A 22,968-nucleotide genomic window follows, 5' to 3' on the forward strand; every position below is an offset into this window, starting at 1 on the left:
AAATATAAATTTGGAATTTGTATGTACATATGTAAACTTTGTTTATATAAGTCTCAAAAATGTTAATATATTTCTGTAAATTTTGTTATATAAGGTTAATTAAAAAGTTTGTTATTTATGAAAAATTTGTGTCGTCTTCGTGCTCTGCTAACTTACCGCTTTACACACCCTAGAATTTGGAATTTTCTGAAAATTGCAGTGAGAGTTGGCATTTGTGTCTGCCCGTGATTTCAGTAGGGAGTCAAAAATAAACAGTTATTATAAAGAAAAAAATAAATTAAATATAAAATAACTGGCGCGTACAACCTATTAAGTTAGTTTTCTCCAATTTACTATACTTTTGTACAGTAATTTGAAATATCAAATTAGAAATATCACTTATTTAAAAGCATAACTGTTGTGGAATGAGAATACGTACTATTTATTGTGTAAGTGCGATATTATTGAAGTATCAAATAAATGAAAAGATAACTTCATTAAATACACTGCAACAAGGAAGCAAGGAAGGGAGCGGCAGAAGTAACAAGCGGCCAAAACGATAAAATAATTTTTTTTCTTGAGATCTCAGAAAATCATTCATACTACTGTTTGACATTTGTTAAAGCTCAAATTCGAAAATTTAGCACATTTGGAATGATTTTCTAAAACATTTTTCTGGAAGAGTACCCCCAGACCCCACTTGTTTCCTAGGGGAACTTCCTCAGTGTTCTGAAAGTTTATATTTTACAAAAAAACCCATGATTATAAATTAGAATATTCAAAAGTAGTCAACTCACCTTAACGTCACCAAACATCTCTAGTAGGTCATGAGTTTCTGAATCAAGAGCGATATGGTGCAAAACATCTCTACTTAGATCGCCCAAATATGGATTTTTGATCAGAATAGAACCATCACTAAAATAAATAAACATATTATATATATATATATATATATACGCATGGCGTTTTTGAAAACTCTCGTAAAACTTTGAGAGCTTAAAAACATTCGTTCTTATGCACAGGGTCGAAAAAAGTTCATATGGACGTAGATTCGGAAACGCTTCCTTCGAAGTTAGTTTTTTTTCCCCCCATACAATGAACGTAAGTGTGCCTGGCAATAAATAAGATGATAGGTAAATTTGGGCATTTGCATACCTGACGTCACTGTATAATCATGCAAATCTGGAACGAATTTATCTACCTCCTTATGAGTCAAGCAAAGCTACTCGGGTTCGTAAGGCACAGGTTCTACGAAAACGGGTCGTGGATGATTGTCAAACAATTCGGAACACTCCGGAAAATTTCGAACGTGTCCAACGATCTATGAGACATAAATGAAAGATCTCATTTATTCCTTACAGTGTGCATTAATTACTTTAATAAAAAAAATAAAGTTTTCTTGACAGATATTCTCCACTCTACAAAAAAAATAAATAAATAAAATAAAAGGAGCTATAATTCGGAAGACAAATGTTTCCAGTTCATATGTCCATATGAACTTTTTTCCTTCCGATGATTAGTAAAATACGCTCCCAAATTTTGACGAGACCTTACAAAAACATTCTATATATACTCATACATAAATAGTTCTGTCAAAATATAATAAATAGTTCTATTTCACATGTGGAAACCTAAACTAGAATATCGTACTCCATCCATTTTTCCACTTCTACATACACAGTTGATAGCATGTAGAATGTTTATTTAAAGTTTATGTAATTCTGTCTAATATTGGAGCTACTCTTGCATTCTTGCTCTCTAAAAGTTGAGTTGCACTCAAGTTTTTATGGAGTATTTTTTATCACGATTGTTGTTCTAATACAATTCAGCATGATAAATATGAATATGACGTCAGAATACGATTTCATGTTGCAAATATCCAAATCAGGCGGGCTATAATATAAAGACAGCCATACGATTTCTATGAAATCCTAAGGCCAGGCACTTAAATTGTACGGAATGACTAACATGTAGGTTAGTGCAAAAGCATCATTTTAACGTAGCCATTTACCAAAGTAGTTAAATTAATTAATTAAATTGGCATCGTTTTGGTTATATCTCATATTGTGAATGCCTTCACAACGAGTTGCCATTGTATTGTACTACCTCGAATAAATAACACTTCACCAGTTTCTCCGGGAGAAGACTACTGTTATTTATTCTCAGCGGATATCACCACCCAGACGGCACCGCTTCAAAGCTTATTGGCTTCTCCTCGGTGGGTGAAGTTATTGTGAAGTTATACTTCATAACTGGGTTGTCACTATTGCAACACCAGGGTACCTGCCCACTCACCGAAGAGAAGCCAATAAGCTTTGAAACGGTGCCGTCTGGGTGGTGGTATCCGCTGAGAATAAATAACAGTATTCTTCTCCACTGGTGAAGTGTTATTTATTCGAGGTAGTACAATACAATGGCAAATCGTTGTGAAGGCATTCACAATATGAGATATAACCAAAACGATGCCAATTTAATTAATTAATTTAACTACTTTGGTAAATGCTACGTAAAAATGATGCTTTTACACTAATGTTAGTCATGTTAAACTACATGTTAGTCATTCTACCTAGTAGCATGAGGCCTTTGCCCTTAAATATTTTATTGTACGGAATGATAATAATTATGAAGAGACCGATTTATATCGATATAAGTTAAAGGCCGCATGGGCGACGAGAGCCAACAAGGACCGGTAGCAAACAAGGGCTCATCTGATAGCCGGCCTTTCTCCGCATGGACCCCGGACTCTAATTCCGACCCCCCTTCACAATGTCCGGGCATGGGGAAGCTGACCGCCCCTCGACGCACTTGCAAGGTCGAACAACAATTACAACGTGTTGTAATTGTTGGTCGACCTTGGTAACCCCCAATCTGACTCTGAGAGCGAGTGTAATTTCAGAGCAAACTACACAGATAAGGTTTCGGTAAAGGATCAAACTGTATAATTTGATCCTTTATTTCAGCTCAGCAAATGTCGATATAAACTAGACCATCAGACCACTGCCTCGACAGCTTCCCCTTTTCCTGATGTTAAAAGAATGGCAACCTGTTCGACGTTCTTTACATATGAATCGAGTCTTGAAACTTATTCTTAACATGTTCTTATCCGAATAGAACTTCGAACAGAATTCCATTCCTTCAACATCAGCCATCAGACCACTGCCTCGAAAGCTTATTTCGAGGCAGTGGTCTGATGGCCTGGTTTTTATCGACATTTGCTATTAGGTAGAAATATTCTTCGGATGGGGTGGCAGGCCAGACCCGATAAACTGAATCCAAATATCGATGAGCGCAAATTTTTCTAATTAACATTTATACAGAGTGCCCAGTATATGGATGACTTTACCCTGGATCCAGTCATCCATATACTGGGCACTCTGACGTCTATCACCTAACATCATTGCTGACCAGGTACACCCTTTCATGGAAACGGTCTTCCCTTCTGGTGGTATCGTCTTTCAGCAGGATAATGCGCCATGCCGCACCGCCTGGATTGGTCGAGACTGGTTTGCAGAACATGAGGAAGACTTCCAGGTATTGCCCTGGCCTCCAAATTCCCCAGACATCAATCCCATCGAGCATCTGTGTTTTGTGTTGGAACAGCAACTCCGATCTGCGGCGTCTCAACCACTGACCTTACAGGAGTTAAAGGATCTTCTGGTTACGTGTTGGTACCAGATACCACAAGGCACATTTAGAAATCTTGTAGCGTTCATGCCTCGTAGGGTACGAGCTGTTTTGGCTGCACGTGTAGAACCAACATCATATTAGGTAGGTAGGTGGTCATATATATATATATATATATATATATATATATATACACGTGTGTGTTGTCCAAGTACAGATGAGAATTAGTCACATATGGGGGAAAGCTCATTCAAATGTAATGAAAAAAGAAATAGCAATCTGTAGCGATTAACTACTCCGGATAGAATGTAAAATTAACATTTTCTATGACAACATAACATTATCACAAAGATACGCGCTGCCACTGCATATTAGAAGTTTCCAAGCTCAGGCGACCCCGGCGGAGACCAGCCAGAGAATTATGGGTAGCCTGGCTACCTCCTAGCAACGTATGCATGTAACATAGGGGTCCCACTAGGGCCTCTGCGGCCAAAAGCCAGAACTATTGTGTGTGTTCACATAACAGACACCAATTCAATATGTCATATACAAATCATAACACTTTCTGGCTTTCTGCTTGTCTCCACAGAGCTTATATTGCGCAGATGTGGGAAACCACCGGAGGAGCCTTTACCCTAAGGACGACAATGAACGTTATATACAGTTAGCTATTTTGAAGAAGGATGTCATGTGGAGGAATCTCTTTTATTGAATTATCTTTTATTGTTATTTCTTATATCAAGAGCTATATTGCCAAACACCATTCTCATGAATGCCCTCAATATTATAAAATGAATATCCTGTAACGCTCACTAACACTCACTCATAATATTTTAAATTGTTCTTGGAAAAAATGTTATATACGAAGGCTGTTCAATAAAGAATGGTCATAATTTTTCATGAACAACCGTACTTGCTTGCTATTTCTAGCTGGGATTCGGAATTTAAGACTAAAGCAAGCTGCATCACACACCAACTGCGCAGTTGACTAGTGCACACGGTGTGACCTTGGCGGTTGGTCAAGTTTATACCTATTCAGTTTCTCATACGTAACAATGGACGCAATACACGAGGAATAGTATGCTGCTCTGAATGTCTTACCCATCCCAAGAAAACTCAGCTGAAGCGTAGGAAATGTTAAACGAGGCTTATGGTGAATGTACGTTTCCATACATCACAGCTCGCAGGTGGTTTAGAATTTTAAAGATGGACGTGATTCAACCACAAAAATCGGCGGTCCTGGCGCTCCAACCACTGCTGTCACCACAGAAACCATAAACACTACTTCTGTAATGGTCAGAGGTCGTCGTGTAACAGTTAGGTAACTGGCAAAGATATTGAGTCACAGAGAATGGTCACATTCTCTGTGACTATTTGCATTTGACACATGTTTGTGCACGCTTGGTTCCAAAACTACTCACACCTGAGCAACAGCAAGTTCTCATGGTTGTTTGTCAGGAGCTGCAACGGATGGTTACTGAAGATCGTGAGGTTCTACACAAGATGAAAACCGACGATGAGAGATGGCTTCATCATTTCGACCCAGAGAGTAAGCAAAAAAGCTCTGTTTGGAAGTCTACATCACGCCAACGCCGAAAAAAGCAAAAGTTGCGGCTTCTACAGGAAAGGCTACGGCCACCTCTTTTGCTGACATTCAAGTTATAAAGACATCGAAGGTGATTCTTAAATGCATGTCAAAAAAATGGCAAATACCACGATATTTTTGAAGAATTACAGAAACGTTAGAGTAAGTACATTTCATAAAATGGGGACTACTTTGATAAGCACCATCAAAATAAAGGCATTAATAAAGGCTTTTATGACCATTCTTTATTGAACAGCTCTCGTATAATATAACCACTTACCTCTCTTCCCTCCTCTTTTGAAAGAATGCTTCTGTTTCTGCCTCTATAGTCATGATATCCTTAAGGGGAAAGTAAAGAATGATTAAGAAATCAGATAAACATGAAGTAAAATGCATTATCTTTGCATCTTTAAAAATGCGCTAATTTTTGAAAAAAAAAAAAAAAAAAACCTGAAATTATCTCTCCAACTGATAAAAAAGTATCCTTAAGCCCTCGTTTATAACGATAACAATACTAATATATATATATTTTTTTCTTTTAGCTTTTTGTCTCATAATATCGATTTGACGAGGCAAAGTGAGCCGAAAAATGCTTGCATAATGTTTACTCAAAACATTGATTAAATAGAACATAAAGTCTTATTTAAAGAGTATAGAACATAAAGTCTTATTTAAAGAGTATAGAACATAAAGTCTAATTGAGAACCGAATTTGTAATATTTTCAAAGAAAATGGGATCACAATGTTATCTGCTTGAGTAGACTTACACTGAACTCGCAGTCACCTATGCCGACATTGAAGCTGCTTTCGACAGCCTGAGCCCTCCTCACCCTTCTAATGTTGTTTTACCACTGGGTAGTCGTGGGATGACTAGTTGATCAACTATAGCAATGGTTCACAGTTGTGTGGAGAGAATCGGTGTTTGTGGGTTGCCCACTTTAGCTGCCAGAATTCGCATGCTCAAATTGGTTTTTGCAGTGTGTATGTGGCAGAGGGCCATAATTTACCATCATATAGGATGACAGATACACATTGTATTTAATATGTTCGGACATGATCCTCGGATCTTGAATGTTGTGTTTTGCGTTGAGCGCTTCTGAAGGCTCTTTACGTGGGCGTTAAATCTTAATTTTTTTTGTCGAAGATAATTCCAAGGTTGTGACACTTAATATTATTTTTTCTGAAAGGGTGGGGTTTCGCGACAGATGGAGCTTGAGAGAGAAGACCGGGGACGCAGCTGGGTTCAGGTTTAGTTTAAAGATCTGCAGGTACTCTTCCAGGGCTTTTAATTTATGAGAAAAGTGATGACATTCAAAGGTGTCATCACTGGTCCGCATCAATCCAAGGTTTTTGAATTGATGAGGGTTAGAAGGTTAATATCGTCTGCATAGACTATTGCGTCCTCTACAATGAATTAAACGTTAAGATTTTTTTATTATTTTCAGGTGTCCAGAAAAAATATATGCACACTTTGATTGTTAATAACTTCTATGTTTATTTTCATAAATTCGATTTTATAATTTTATAATGAAGAAAAAATGTGAGAATAAAATATGCATTAACGCAAGTGTTAAAATTGTCCTCCATTCTCATTCAGGCATCGTTGACATCTTCGAGAAACCGAATTGCATACATCACCTAAGATATCTCTTGATATTGCTTCACATTCTGCTTCAATAGCTTGCCGTAATTCAGCGATCGTTGCTGGTTTTGTGGCATCAACTTTATCTTTGAGGTATCCCCATAAATAAAAATTCAATGTCGTTAGATATGAAGAACGCGAAGGGAACTCAACGCTGCCTCTTCGTCCAATCCATCTGTTTGGGAAAGTTTCATCCAGATAAGCCCTAACATCGTGATGAAAATGGGGAGGTGCCCATCGTATTAAAAATAAAATTCATCATCATCCTCAAATAGCTCACGAATATGAGGGACGATTGGTTCTTGAAGCAAGTTGAGGTAAACAGAACCAGTAACAGTTGCATCAAAAAAGAATGGTCCAATCAAACCTAAGAATGATAAGCCACACCACACTGTAATGCCCGGTAAACTCAAATGTTTCTGAGTAGCGTGTGGATTCTCGGTTGCCCAATACGAACAATTGTGACGATTAATTGTACCATTCAACTTGAACGTTGCCTCATCACTCCAAAAGATCTTATTGGCAAACAGAGTGTCCTCTGCAGATTTTATTAAAAACCACTCGAAAAATTCAACCCTACGATAAGGATCATTTTCGTTCAGGGCCTGCACTAATCTCGGAATGTACTTTTTCCATTTTGCACGCTTTAAAATGTTAAGCACACTGGAATTGGGGATTGCCGTTTCACGAGCAGCCTGTCGGATAGATTTCCTTGGTGTTTGTCGGAAAAGTTCCAGCACCTCTTGTGATCTCGTGGGACTCGTGGATGCGCGAGGTCTTCCTGAACGTTGCTGTGTACATTTTGAACGGTGCCATCCGCTTCAAACTTATCAAGAATACGCGAAATTGTGAACGCGTTGGTGGTTCAGTGTGGTATTTACTCCTAAACTGTCTCTGGACTTCGTTGATATTTTCCGACTTCCAATACCACTTCAACACAAATTTCTGCTGTTCAAATGTAAGTCTGGTCTTCTCCATTATTACTGAGTTATGGGCTTATTTTTTTTATTTTTTATTTTATTTATTAACACACAACTGTATATACATTCACAAGTTATCTTAATCAATTTACATACAATATTAATCAATTTATATACAATATTTATATACAGATTTATATACATGCTCTTATATATACTGTAGTCTTTCTGTACATTGATTGTGTGTGTCCTGATATGAAGGGTGGCTCCTAGACACAAGCCCATCTCCACCTTTTACTCCTGAGAAAGCTCAGAACGTCTGCAAGACAGGCCTGAAAAAAAGAGCATTATGTAAGGCCATTTCGCCACCAGGGATTAACTAACACCTGGATCCACCATTCTCTATGTGTGCTGTAATGCACAAATCCTGCACCTACCGGAAGTAGTGCTATACTGGTAGGTGCCAGCAATCCCGCCCCCAAGGCTGCCCAAACTTGGAGGCCAGCGAAAAAAAAAAAATAAATAAATAAAAATAAATAAAAATAAAAATAAAATAAAAAATAAAAATAAAAATTTTCCAACTAAGAACAATGTACACTTGTTGAAAAAAAAAGCAACATTATACGATTATTTACATGCAAATAGCAAATACATACACTTACATTAACTTAACACTTAGAAACATTAACATTAACATTATCTCCACTTTAGAGTCCATCCACAAATGCAAGCCTGAATTGGGTGTCCAGGAGCAGAAGATCATCTCGCTGTAGACAAGAAACATCCTATAAAGATGACATTACACGAAGTGTTCTGTCGTCAAATGTGCAGCACTTCCCTTAATTGGTATCCTGCAATAGATTTCTTAGCTCCTGTCTTCTTTTAAAAACTTGGGCCGAGAATTCCTGAAGCAAAGCAAAGATGTCCCACCTCTGAACCAAGAGAGGTAAATTATTCTCCGTGAGGTTTGGCAACCTATTTAGTAATTCCTGCCTGTCTGAAGTATACAGTCCGCATTATGGGCTATTAAAGTGCGTATATATATATATATATTTTTGGACACCCTGTATTTATTACACTAGGCGGTCCCAGCCAGCTTTCCTGGCATCCTCGCCACTAATCAAGTGCGTTCCAATAAGTCTCCCTCCCTTTGGTTCTGGGACGGGATCAAGGCTTATTGGAAACGTGGGTATGGTGCTCCTAAGCGAACTTGGCGTCTCATTCGGGTACGCAGTACCTGCTGGTTCACGAGTGGGCGTTCCCTCGTAGGGCTCCGTGGTGGGTGAGGTACTTAGGGCATCGGAAATTTTTATTTTACTCCTATGAGTATTATAAATTCAAAATTTTCTGGGGCCCTAACAAGGCCCCTACCTAATCGAGATGATAACTCAGAAAACACCTCTGTAAAAAGAGCCAGAACTGAGGATACACTACCATCAGTGACACCACTCTTCCTCATTCTCTATTCCACCGGAGAGCAGTCAATTGGGAAGATGTCACCCTTCTTTATCCAGAAAGGATTAGAAGGATTGGCAGGGTTACTTAAATCTGTAAAAAGACTGCGTTTTTGTTCGAAGTTCTACCACAAAACAAGCGGCAAAAATCATAAACTCTACATCCATAGGGGGAATACCTATCACCGTAACCCCCCACAAAACTCTGAATTCTTCACGAGGTGTTATATCAGAGTGGGACCTTCTTCATGTCTCCGAAGAAGAAATCTGCTCTGAATTGAAAGACCAAGGAGTGACAGCTGTCAAGAGAATATCGATACGAAAGGATGGGAATCTCCTCCCTACTCGAGTTCTTATTCTCACGTTCAACACCCACGGCCTCCAAGTTCCATCAAGGCAGGCTATCTAAACTGCCCAGTGAGGATTTATATCCCAAACCTACTGAGGTGTTTTAGATGCCAAAAATACGGCCACTCACAAACATCTTGTCGTGGTAACCCTGCCTGTAAAGTGTAAAGTGTGTTTAGTGTCGAACGGCACCAGGGGTTTCCCCCATCTCCGCGTAGTTTACATTGTGTGTGATACAGTTCACTGTAAAGGCCAGAGATTTAAAAGTATGCCTGTGCTCGATGTGGTGTTAAAGACCACGAGAGCAAGGAATGTTCAGTTTCAAAACCGATCTGTGTCAATTCTCAAGGAGAGCACCCCGCCTACTCCAGAGATTGCCAGCGGTGAAAGGATACAAAAGAAATACAAAAACAGAAAACAGAGCTGAATATCTCCTACCCAGAGGCCAGAAAACGTATCCAACCAATAAATAACGGGAAACCTTCATATGCCCAGAAGGTTTCTGCTAAGTGCACTATCGGTACACAAGCTGAGATGACTATACCACCAAGAGAGTCATTCACTCTGATTGCACGCTATTTATTGAGTTCACAAAAGACCACCAAAAAAACACAATCAGCTGCCACTCCTATATCCGTACCTCATAGTGCTCCATCACTACCAAAACCAAGTGGTAAAGAAAAGCTAAAAAGTTCGGAAGAGTCACCCGTAATACCAGAAACAATGGATGTAGAGAATAAGGAGGTACCGGACGAATCAGTCTTGGAACTCTTTGCGGAGGAAGAAATGGACACGGGACAGCGTCCACACTTCCCCAAAAAAGATAAATCCAAGACTGACAAAAGAAAGCCCTCAGCACCTCGGAAGCCGCCTGATGGACCCACCAAACCAAAATAATGGCTAAATTCCTACAATGGAATTGTCGTGGATTCCGGCGAAATACTGATGACATCAAGGCCCTCCTGCAAAAGCAAGAGCTAGTTTGTTTTTGCTTGCAGGATACTTATCTAAAGGCAAATGATGACCCCACCATGCATAACATCACAATTTTTCGTAAGGACAGAATTTCGGATTGTCCTGCTCATGGAGGAGTGGCTATCCTTGTAGGCAACCAGACCCGGTTCAGGCCTTGCTACTTACAACCAGCATAGAGGCTGTTGCAATTCGCCTTACAATGGGATTTCTATTAACCGTCTGTTCAATTTATTTGCCACCTGGGACTGACATCTCCCTTGATGATCTTGTAACGCAGTTGCCTCCCCCCTTTCTTACTTCTAGGGGATTTTAATGGACATAACACCCTGTGGGGTAGTGCTAGCAATAATGGAAAGGGACGAGTCATAGAGCAACCCCAGGGGCTCACATCTGGTGAGTATGGGCTTGGCACACCCAGGGTCCTGAGCTGGATACCATCATTCTTCTCTTCTTGGTGATTCCCTTCTACTCTCTCTCTCTCTTCTCTCTCTGGGTAACTTGGAAATTTTTTTTCTTAGCTGGTGCAGCATAAGCCTCAGGCTTCCTTGCACTATATGGCTAGTAATAATAATAATAATAATAATAAATATGCTAAATGACAATGACCTCTCCCTTCTAAATGTGGGAATCAACGGGTAGGCACGCTTTCTGTTGAAAGCGTGCCTACCCGTACGCTTTCTGCCATTGATCTTTCTATCTGCTCCCCCTCTCTACTCCCTTCACTGACTTGGGAAGTGGAGAACCCATATGGAAGTGATCACTTCCCTGTGATAACCTGCTTATACAGAGGGAGACTGTGTCTTCCCTTCAGGTTACCACGGTGGAAGACTGGTCAGGCTGACTGGAATGCCTTCCAACATCAGGAAATTTTTGACCTTAATGCAGTCAGTCAGGAGCCTATCAATAATGCAGTCATGTACATCACAGAAAATATCGTCCATGCAGATGCCAATACCATACCGAAAACATCTGCCCAGTTTCCACCTTTTCCCAAGCCATGGTGGAATTCACAATGCACAACAACAAAAAAAGGCTAAAAACAAAGCTTGGGGGATATTCCGCCGATATCCTACCACTGTTAATTTAATAGCCTTATAACGTGCGCGAGCCAAAGCACGCAACATTCGCCGTCAGAGTCAAAAGGAATCATGGATCCGTTTTGCATCATCTATTAACTAGTCTACCAACACTAAGGTAGTCTGGGATAAAATCCGAAAAATGAAGTGAAAATGTACATCCCATCCCTCATCGATCCTAGACTATAATGGATGCACTATTGCAGAGCCCACTGTAATAGCCAATGCTCTTGGGGAAACATTTTCAAACATCTTTGGGATATCATCCTATTCCACAGAGTTCCTAGTCCTGAAACATAAAATAGAAAAAGAAGCACTAAATTTCCCACCAAAAGGCCTTTTTCCGTACAACGTGCCTTTCACTCTGCAGGAACTAAAAAGAGCTCTCTATCATTCCAAGGCAAGTACTGTTAGACCAGATGGCATCCATTATGAAATGCTTAAATATCTCTCACCAACATCTATGGATCGCCTGCTTGTTCTGTATAACAGAATCTATATAAAAGAGCAATTTCCGAATTCCTGGCGCATGGCATTTGTGCTTGCCTTTGCGAAGCCAGGAAAGGATCCTAAACTCCCTACTAATTACCGTCCTATAGCTCTGACTAGCTGTCTGTGCAAAATCCTGGAGAAAATGGTTAATTTTCGGTTAATGTGGTATTTAGAATCGAATGATCTTCTCTCCAGCATCCAGTGCGGCTTCCGAAAAAACAGATCAATTTTTGATCACTTAATTAGACTGGAAACATCCATACGGGATGCTTTCCTAAAACGCGAACATTTGGTGTCAGTGTTCTTTGACATGGAGAAGGCGTATGACACAACTTGGAGATTTGGCATCTTAAAAGATTTGCATAGCCTTGGTCTTAGAGGGCATCTCCCCATTTTTATTAAAAACGTTTTAGTCAATCGATCTTTCCAAGTTCGTGTGGGATTCTCACTCTCTCGTCCTTTCTGTCAAGAGGAGGGAGTACCACAAGGATCAATATTAAGTGTCACACTTTTCGTCATCAAAGTAAATTCTATCACAGAACAGCTTCCTCCAACTGTAAACAGCGCCCTCTATGTTGATGACTTTAGCATATTTTGTCAGTCATGCAACAAGAGGGTTATTGAAAGACAACTGCAACAAGCCAATCAATCGCCTTAATTCCTGGGCTCTTGCTAATGGATTCAGGTTCTCGCCAGAGAAGACCGTTTGCGTACACTTTTGTCGTAAGTGTAATCTTCATCCTGAACCTGAATTAAGGCTCGGACAAAATGTTATTCCAGTAATGTCAGACACAAAATTCTTGGGACTTGTGTTTGATAAAAAGTTGACCTTTCTAGAACATATTCGTCAACTTCGTACAAAGTGCACGAGGGGACTATATATTCTTCGCTCTCTATCCTCTACGCGTTGGGGAGCAGACAGGTACACCCTACTACGTATTTATCGTGCACTTGTACGATCCAAATTAGACTACGGGGCCCAGGTATATTCCTCAGCCAGAGACAGTGTCCTTCGATGGCTGGACCCTGTCCATCATCAGGCCCTCCGTATCGCTACTGGAGCATATCGCACATCTCCTGTCCAGAGCTTATAGGTCGAAGCAAACGAACCACCGTTATCCCTTCGACGTAAGCAGCTGTCTTTAAACTATGCTTTAAAGTTGAAATCCCTGCCAGACCATCCTACGTGGACATCCGTTTTTGAGCCACGTTGGGAAAACTTGTACAATATCCGTCAGACTGCCAACCGACCTTTTGGTATTCGTGTCCAAGAGCTACTCAGAGAGTTTAACATCATAGTAGACAAGGTTGCACAAACACCAAAAGAAACTCTTCCACCCTGGCATGCTCATACCCCATCGTGCGACTTTTCCATTAAGAAATGAGTAAAGTCTGAGACTCCATCATCTGTCTACCAGCAGCTCTATTCTGCACACCGAGCTGGGCACTCCGACTTCCTGCCAGTTTACACAGACGGCTCGAAGTCTGAATTGTGCGTAGGCTCTGCTGTTGTCTTTCCGGACACTATAATATTTCAGCAGTTTCTTCCTGAATCCAGCATATACACTGCAGAGCTGCATGCTATAGAGTTAGCCTTGGATCACATTCGAACTTGTCAATGCCAAAGGTCAATAATATATTCTGATTCTTTGAGTGTATTACAGGCTTTATTATCTTTGAGACATAACTCTCCTCCAGTTCTCTGTCGGGTTCAGCAGAAGATACATTCTCTTCATGAATACAAGTTTGATATCCGCTTCTGCTGGATTCCTAGCCACATTGGGATAAGAGGAAATGATTTGGCTGATACTGCAGCGAAATGAGCAGCTCCCACTAATAATCGTTGCCTGTCAGTCCCCTATACAGACTACAGGCAAATAATACGCAACAAGATATATTCCCAATGGCAAGAACTATGGCAAATAAATTATACCAGATAAAGCCTGTAATAGAAACATGGCAGTCCAGTCTGCGCAGGAATCGGAGCGAGGAAGTTGTTCTTGCTCGACTCCGCATAGGATACAGTCATCTGACACATTCGCTTCTGCTGAGGGCAGATGACCCTCCTATGTGCGAGTCTTGCGACACCATTTTATCAATAAAGCATATTTTAATAGATTGCGTTAATTTTACCCATGTTCGCAATATATATTTTACCGCTTTTACTCATCCGACTGAGCCTTATACACTCAGTCAGATTTTATCAAACAACGACCACGTGTCGGCAATTTTTAAATTTTTACAAGCTATTAACATATACACACATATATAAATTGGATAATTTACTTTTAAACTTATACTGCCTTTTATATATATATATATATATATATCAGTTTGACGAGGTAACCTTTTTAAAGGTTACCAGAATTTATCTTTGTTGATATTTTAATCTTTTCTTGGCACAGTATAACCGCAGTCGTTTTTGCGCCAATAAAATCAAAATCAAATCAAACCCAAGAAAGTCGGCAAGCTGCGTGGTGCGAATCAGAGCTGGAAGGTTGTGCTTCCTGTTGGCCCACTTCAGAATTCAGCGGCAAACAGTGTTTTTTTTTATTTACGGTGCCGCTGACGCCCAAATTTCAGCAGCATAGAGTAAAGGTGGAAAGATAACTGTTCTTATGTACTTCACAGTTGTCTTTTTATCTGTGATATGTAGGAGATGTTGTTTTGCTATCCACCGGAGTCTTGAAGCACGTGTGAGGAGCATGTCTATGTGGGCGTTGAATCGAAGTTTTGAGTCGAATACAACGCCCAGATCACGATGGCTGGACACAATTGGGATGAGGGTGTTGCCGACAAGGCTGGAGAGAAGAAGGAGTTTGCTTCAATGAATACATTATGAATTCGGATTTAGCAGGATTGATCTTGAGCCCAAACTAGCAGTGGTAAGATGTGACTGCGGTGAGAGTGTTGTTAATTTCCACTTTTACCAGATCAAGGTCTTTACCGGGATGATGGGAGTGAGTATCTTGATATCATCCGCATAGCTCAGTAGACATCGCGAATGTGCAACCAATGGGAAGATAATAGATGAAAACAGAAGGCCCGAAAGGACCCCTCCTTGTGGAACTCCTGCTGTGACGGATCTTGTAAGGGTGCGATCTGCTGTATGAAGCTTTATAACTCTGTTTTGCAGAAGAGAGGAGAGAAAGCATAATCATTCCTTAAATGTATTTGATATTCTTCACCCTGACGTTTACTTCTTTGGTATATCATTCTAGTTTTATTGGGTTCTTTGTGTAGCATATTTTCAACTACGGAGTACACCACTGAACATGCATAAGTTTAGTTTGACAACGCCTCACTACAACTGTAGAGGCATTATATAACAAAACCTGCACCAGCTGAACTGCTGCAGGGCCACCCAAATCGTTTAACACATGGGCTAACCCTGCAGCCTTCTGTTTACGTAATTCTTCGTCAAACAGATGAAGAATTAAGGCTAGCTGTGAGTAATAATACATCTTTGTACGAAAGACAGACGTTGTGCAGTACAGACTTGATAAACCAGAAAGTGTCGCCGTCGATTGTGAAGAAGTAGTTTGGAAGGGTCAGGAGGACTCAGGCTATCGAGTACAGCTTCGATATCAACATAAGGGACTGTGATGAACCAAAGGTTTATCTCATCAGTAATCGCTGAAGCTATCCAACTGTTCCTTCCTGGAAAGATGCTTCCAAAAATTCTGCTGCTTCAAAATTTGAGGACTTCTCAAAATATTTCCGGGCACAACAAAAGAAAACAGCATATGTTTTGACAGTACTAAGCTTAATACTAAGCTATTTGGTTTTATTTATTATTTTATTTCGGACTTATAGTTTAAGTTATAATTTAATAAAAAAAAACCAGAAAACAAATAATAATAAACAAGCACAACATAAAGTTTGTTTGCCACTTCACCAAAAAAAAAATAAAATGCAGTGATAAATTCTGTATAATAAAGAAACGTCGTAGTACGTTTCCTTTTTTTTTTTTTTTTTTTTGCTAAAGAAAATTCGGTTTCAGAGAAAATTTCACTATAACGAAAATATTTCTAGGTTCCAGACAACTACCCTTATTTTTGGTGATTCGCTAGTGTCGTTGAAAAAATATTTTGCCGAAAAAATCAATAATGAATTAATTATTTTCGAAATCCTATGAATGAAGTGAATCAGTTTATAGAGAGAGAAAAACTTTATGTAAAATTTATGAATACATTAGCCCATACTGGTAAATGTGAATGGCACGTTAGCTAAATACGACTGCATGGGAGGATTCACTTGAAATAAAACATGGAAATTTTAGAGGACCGCAAAAGAAATTTAGTATTGAACCCTCTGATACTTTTTTGTTTTTAAATTTCCCTGAAAATCCAAGGTACAACGTATCGGTACTGTCACAAAATAAAGAAATAACTAGCTGGTGCGTGATGACGACTTTGTTACCGGTAGCTGCTTTTCTTTTCTTGAAAGAATTTTAAAAAAATCGAAAAAGCATACGAAACAAAAATTGAAAAAAACGCGAGAAAAAACGTAAACGAAACTAGACTTGTTTTCATGATTTCAAGCCTTTCGTTCTAGAAACATTCATGTCAGTGGTCACTCATTCGCGGAAGAAAAAAAAAAGTTCACTAGTACAAGTGATCTATTTGAATTTATGTTTTCGACTGCACTAAAATTGAATTTTTGTATTAAGAGAGAAAAAAAAAAAAAAAAAAAAAAAAAAAGGTTAACATTAAAAACAAAAATTGCGTATGAAGCTGCAGTACTAAGCACGCACGTTTGACCTGAATGCTAAATACTGTTGACCATTGTATTCATTTTAATGTTTAGATTACAGAATAAAATTGCTGAGATCTTCCCGTGAAAGTATGATTTCTAGATTCTGTTATTAACAAACAGATTTAGATGACTCTCATCAACCGGTGCAATACCACCACTTTGTTGGAAGCTTCAAGTGGTGGAACCCATGTTGTCTCCAGAGCTAGGTTCCGGTCAACCCTTCTCCATCTCTTCCATCATGCAGTATGATTGATGTTATGATGAACATCGTGGCGAGATCCAATCTTCCTTACATTTCGAGGGTACAGCTCTAAAACGGTGTTCGCAGACCGGCCGATAGTTAGTACACCCGGCCGAACCTATTTGTAACTCTCTAGGAGGCTTCCGGATCAGCTAGTGTATAATCTTGCTACATCTACTCTGCCAGATAGTGACTGGAGGGAGTCCGAGCAGTATGTATGCGGGGGGGGGGGGGTATTTGTCGAGGCCACGTTATGTCAAGGATCTGGGTATATTCTTACCATGTGTACGCCATATCCAAAAATTTCATTACTTCATACAGGATGTCCCACCCACTTTTTCTTACCATTGTGACTGGAGGGAGTCCGAGCAGTATGTATGCGGGGGGGGGGTATTTGTCGAGGCCACGTTATGTCAAGGATCTGGGTATATTCTTACCATGTGTACGCCATATCCAAAAATTTCATTACTTCATACAGGATGTCCCATCCACTTTTTCTTACCATTGAATACACCATGAATTGTCAAACTAATAGAGTAAACTTATCTGCAAAAAGATCTAAACCTCCCAAACACTTCCTAATTCATTTCATAAATATACGTGGTCTCAAATCTAATCTCAACGATGTTCATTTCCACTTGCATTCTGCCAAACCCCATGTACTTTTTCTCACAGAATCTCAGTTATCGGTTGATTCAACTACTGCTCATCTAAGTTGCCCAAATTATTCGCTGTATGATTCCTTTCGCCTCAAAGGTGGTACTTGTGCATATATCCGTTCCGATATTCCCTGTCAGAGACTTGGTAATTCGGAATCTCCTCTTTTCGATCTTCTATGGCTTAAAATCTCTTTACCTCATTTTGTCAAATTCATCTGTTGTCTCTACCATTCTCCGAACTCCATTAATCACTTGGAGTTCTTTGACTTGATCTCTTTGCAACTTGACTTTCTCCACTCCAACATTCCTAACAGTGAGGTAAATTTCCTTGGTGATTATAATGTTCACAACTCCAGCTGGCTTCCATTTTCTAGTCACACTGACCCAGCTGATCGAGATGCTGAATCTTTTGCAATTACTAATGACCTTGCACAGATTGTTCATTTACCTACAAAAATACCGGACAATCCTAACCATACAGCCAACACAACTGATCGTTTTCTCACAAACAACCCTTCTAAGAACACACTCGAAGTGAGAGGTCCTTTAGGCACCTCAGATCACAACTTGGTGATTGTCTCTTCTCCAATGGAGCCTTTATCTCATGGCTATTCCCAACCTAGTATTGTTTGGAATTACAAGAATGCAAAATGGGATGACCTGCGAGATTTCTTTTCCCCTTTTCCTAGGTCGGATTACTGTTTCAAAACTTTTGATGTCAACGTTTGCTCAGATTGTGTCAGTGAAATTATTCTTGCAGAAATGGAATCCTTTATCCCACACTCCACTTTACAATCTCGTCCTTTATCTAAACCTTGGTTTTCCAATAAATGTGCTCAGGCTGTTCGAGAGAAGAACATTGCATATAGTAATTGGCTTGTTTCTAATTCTTCAGTTTTTCTCCATTTGCTGCCTACACCAAAGCTCGCAACAATTGTAAAGCAGTTATTAATCAGTCCAAACTAGAGTTTGAACAGGCTAAGAGTAGAAAACTTGCTTCTTGCCCTAATGGTAGCCGAGCATTCTGGTCTCTTGCCAAAGATATTGGACACAACGTTTGTCCATCTCTGCGCCCACCTCTGTCCAAACCAGATGGTGCTGTAGTCACTTCAACCAAGGATAAAGCTGACCTGCTCCATCCCATTTTTCTTCCAACTCATGTATTAATGATCTTGGTAAAACATCTCCCACCATTCCAACACGCTCAATTCAATGCCTCCTGTGATCTTCCGTCAAAAAGATGTCAGAAGGATTTTGATGAATCTTGATGCTAAGAAAGCTCCAGGTCCCAATGGTATTTCTCCACTTGTTCTCAAAACCTGTGCTCCTGAACTTACTCCTATTCTTTGCCGCCTTTTTTCACTTTCTTATTCCAAAGGTGTTTTTCCTTCTGCTTGGAAATTTGCTGATATCCAGCCAGTTCCTAAAAAAGGGTGACAAATCCCTCCCATCCAGTTATCGTCCCATTGCAATTACTTCTACTCTTTCTAAAGTAATGGAGAAATCAATTAAACGACAACTCATAAACTACCTAGAAATTCCGTCTGATCAACGATCGCCAGTATGGATTCCGTCAGTGTCGATCCACTGGTGATATTCTGGCTTATGTTACCCATTTATAGACTAATTCAATGGAATGGAAAGGTTCGGTGAAATACAAGCAGTTGCTCTTGACATTTAAAGGCTTTCGATCGTGTTTGGCATTAAGGACTTCTAAACATGCTTCCATCTTATGTTTGCCAACTGTTTTTTGTAATTTGTTATTCAGTTTTCTCTCTGATCGCTGAGTGAGGGTGATGGTAGATGGTTCACTGTCTTCTGACTTCTCAACTAATGCCGGTGTCCCCCAAAGTTCAGTTCTTTCCCCCACTCTTTTCCTCTTGTATATTAATGGCCTTCTTCCATTGAATGGAAATCCTATTCATAGTTTTGCCGATGATAGCACATTGCATTCACTTTCCATTTTGAGAAACCTTGTCCTGCTCAATCAGCTTCAACTTCTTGAAAATCTGCTACCAATTCCTTAAATGCCGATCTCCAGGTAATTCTCCAGTGGGGCAAAGACAACTTAGTTGGCATTCTTCTAAAACTCAGTCTTGTCTAATCTCGCAAAAAGGATTCTTCTGCTCCTATGCTTATCTTTGGGACACTCCGATTTGTAGGCAAAATGATATATCTCTTATGGGGATTACCCTGACTTCTAATCTCTCTTGGCTCAAGCATATTACAAATATTGTTTCCTCTGCATCTAAAAAACTTGATTTTCTCTTTCGCTCTCGGCGTTACTTTTCTTCCAAACAGCTGTTCACTCTTTACAAATCGCAAATCCGCCCTACCATTTGAATATTGTTCCCACATCTGGGGTGGTTCCCCCAAAACCTCTCTCAGGCTTCTTGATTCCGTTCAGAAGAGGGCAGTTAGGTTAATTAATGATTCATCTCTAACAGAGTCTCTGCACTTTCTTCTAAATTGGCTCCTATAATTCCCGCCTCTCTCCTTCAAAACAGTACAAAACAGTCCTGCCACCAGCCAACATCCATTTACTGTCCAATTTCAAACTCACAGAACCAACTTTTCATCCTTCTCGTTTATTCATTCAACAGTCGTTTTCTGGAACAACCTTCCTTCATACGCATTTCCTGAAAATTAGTCTACAGAAGTTTAAGTCCAATGTCAACTTTCTTTCGTATTTCTGTCAACTTTCTTTCATCTTCTTTCGTTCATGAAAAAAAACCCGCTACATATGTAAAGCGACTTGAAGTGACATCACACGATTTTATTACTGGAGGCGGAACTGCTCCAGCAGCGATCCTTTATCAAACTCATTCCATAGTAGGCAGGATTTCACATTATACAGAGTGAGCAGCTACTCATAAGAAAATAATTATTTCGATTAATTACAATTTAATTATTAAATTTATTTAATATAATTAAATTATTATTATTTAATTTAATAATTAAATTAAATAATTATTTATAAAAAAATATTTAAGTTATTGAAATCTCTACATCAGCGTACAGGTTAGTGCAATTGCATCAGTTTAATTCGTAGTCATCTACCAAAGTAGTTAAGTTGGCATCGTTTTAATTATATTTCATATTGTGAATACTTTCACAACGAGTTCTCATGTTGGGTGGAGAATAAGTAACAGTAGTATTCTCCACTGGTGAAGCGTTACTTATTTCAGGTAGTGCAATACCATGACAACTCGTTGTGAAAGTATTCACAATATGAGATATTAAAACGATGTCAACTTAACTACTTTGGTAGATGGCTACGAATTAAACTGAGGCAATTGCACTAACATATACGCTATAGATTATAAAACGCTGTACTTTATAATCAATACATTACTAATCATCCGATTATGGAAATCATTCGATTATGTCCACCACTAGTTTTTACTTGGAAACTGGAGTAAATAACATTCCTTTATAACAGATTTACAAAAAAAAAAAAAAAAAAAAAAATACCGAGAACTGCACACGAACTCTATTTCAAAAAAAAAAAAAAAAAAAAAGTTTATAAAACAGGTGGTTTCCTTCCACTTGATCATGTGATTTAATTTCACTTACCGTTTAACTTAGCGATGCTTAAGAATACAAACAGTCACTCATCAATGAAACCTCAATTTACCTTGTATAGTTGGCGATACAGTTTGCGCGAGTTTTAACTGAAAATACGGCTTAAAGAACACAGTCAGAGAGCAAGCTGGCAAAAACTTCTGTTATCGGAACGTTTACACTGCCAGTCAGATAAATATACAGATGAACTGCTCGAACAGAGATCGCTTATATATTTGTTTTTATTCCACAACTGTGAAACTACACACAGATAAGATCTCATGAAAATCACGCGCAAGCCCGACAATTGAAAAGTTGTCACCAAACTTTGCTTATCTCTTGTGAATAAAAAAGCGTTGTATGTCAATATGGCTGAGGTTTAAAGTTGACATAAATAAGTTAAACTGAAATTAACTGAACAACAGTAAAACTATATTTGCCATACTTGGCTCAATAACAGGATATGCAAGCCTTATAAATAATTTCATTTCTTTTTAATATTCCATTAGGGGAAAAAAATTATATCTACCAGTTCACCTCAAGGTTACAGCTGATATTCTGATTAAAATTAGCCTGAATACTTTCATCATGAGACATAGTAGAACCAAATGATAAGAAAAAAGAAAAAAGAATTAACTCCCTTTTTAATGTTTGTGTATTAAATACAATAAAAATATTAATAGTGATGATCGATTACTGCATTATTACTTGTGTGTAAAAAAATTAAGAGAATTTTTCTTAATTTGTCAGGTTTTTTTATTTTATTTGCTTTATTTTATTTTATTTTTATTTATTTATTCATTTTTGCTTTGAAAATTGTGGGTACAAAAAAATTAAAAAAAATGAAATATTAGGCTCAAGCTCTAACTTATATGCTCATGTGTAATATGTCTATAAATTGGGTGTGTTCTCTCGTCGATCTGCCTGTTTTTCTAGACGAAAAACCAGAACGAGTTTCTCTGAGAAAAAACTTTTCTATCTATGCCTGAGACCGACTAACCCAGCTACCGAATGAAAAAGGCCCATAACAGTTCCTCGCGTCATTAACGGGATTCGAACCAAAGATTTTTCCAGCAGATGTGGGGAGGGCGATGATTACGACCTGTGCTACCCCCAAAATACGGGTTGCAGGTAAAAGCAGTGTGGGTCGATTTGGGTGTGGTCTAATACAATGGACTCGCGCAACTCTAGCAGGTGGTGCGGCTACAATTGACGACAGCATCTAAAGCACTGTACAATATGGAAGAAGTGAAATAAGGTTGTGCCCAGAGCTCGGATCGGACCTGAGCGCACCACGATGCCATTCCGGTTTATCACACGCACTGGTGATGTGTACATACTTTGATTATTTCATTAACGGATGTTCCTTAAGTAAATTTTCAATTTCGGCCAACAGTTGTCTAACTATGCTACAAAACACAGTTCATGTAAATTCTACATCCGCTGAGGCGAATTAGAAGAAGGAAAACAAATTTAGGTAACATGATAATGAGATTATAATTTATATGAAGAAATGCATATTAAATTACATTCATTGTGAATAAAATTATCAGATGCGTTATATATTATGACATCAGCAATATTAGCATTTTCTCTGTTGGCAAAATAAATTCCTTCGATTTTTTATTTTAATGTATTTTAATGCCTAAAT

At 38.9% G+C, this 22,968-nt stretch overlaps 1 protein-coding gene across 1 annotated transcript in view; it reads right to left on the minus strand.

Moving 5' to 3' along the window:
• LOC150084503 (uridine phosphorylase 2-like) overlaps positions 1 to 22,968 on the minus strand; it is a 110,503-nt gene that overhangs the window by 64,608 nt on the left and 22,927 nt on the right. Inside the window, exons 2-4 of the mRNA XM_090376267.1 lie at positions 6,822 to 7,005; positions 5,469 to 5,527; positions 777 to 894 (exon numbers count right to left, since the gene is read on the minus strand). Coding sequence (XP_090232393.1) covers positions 777 to 894; positions 5,469 to 5,527; positions 6,822 to 7,005 — 361 coding nt within the window. The remainder of the gene's footprint in view (positions 1 to 776; positions 895 to 5,468; positions 5,528 to 6,821; positions 7,006 to 22,968) is intronic.

This window comes from Mastigoproctus giganteus, chromosome 6 (genome assembly GCF_048544385.1).
Source record: "Mastigoproctus giganteus isolate SK-2022 chromosome 6, ASM4854438v1, whole genome shotgun sequence".
In the NCBI taxonomy this organism is placed as follows: Eukaryota; Metazoa; Arthropoda; class Arachnida; order Uropygi; family Thelyphonidae; genus Mastigoproctus; species Mastigoproctus giganteus.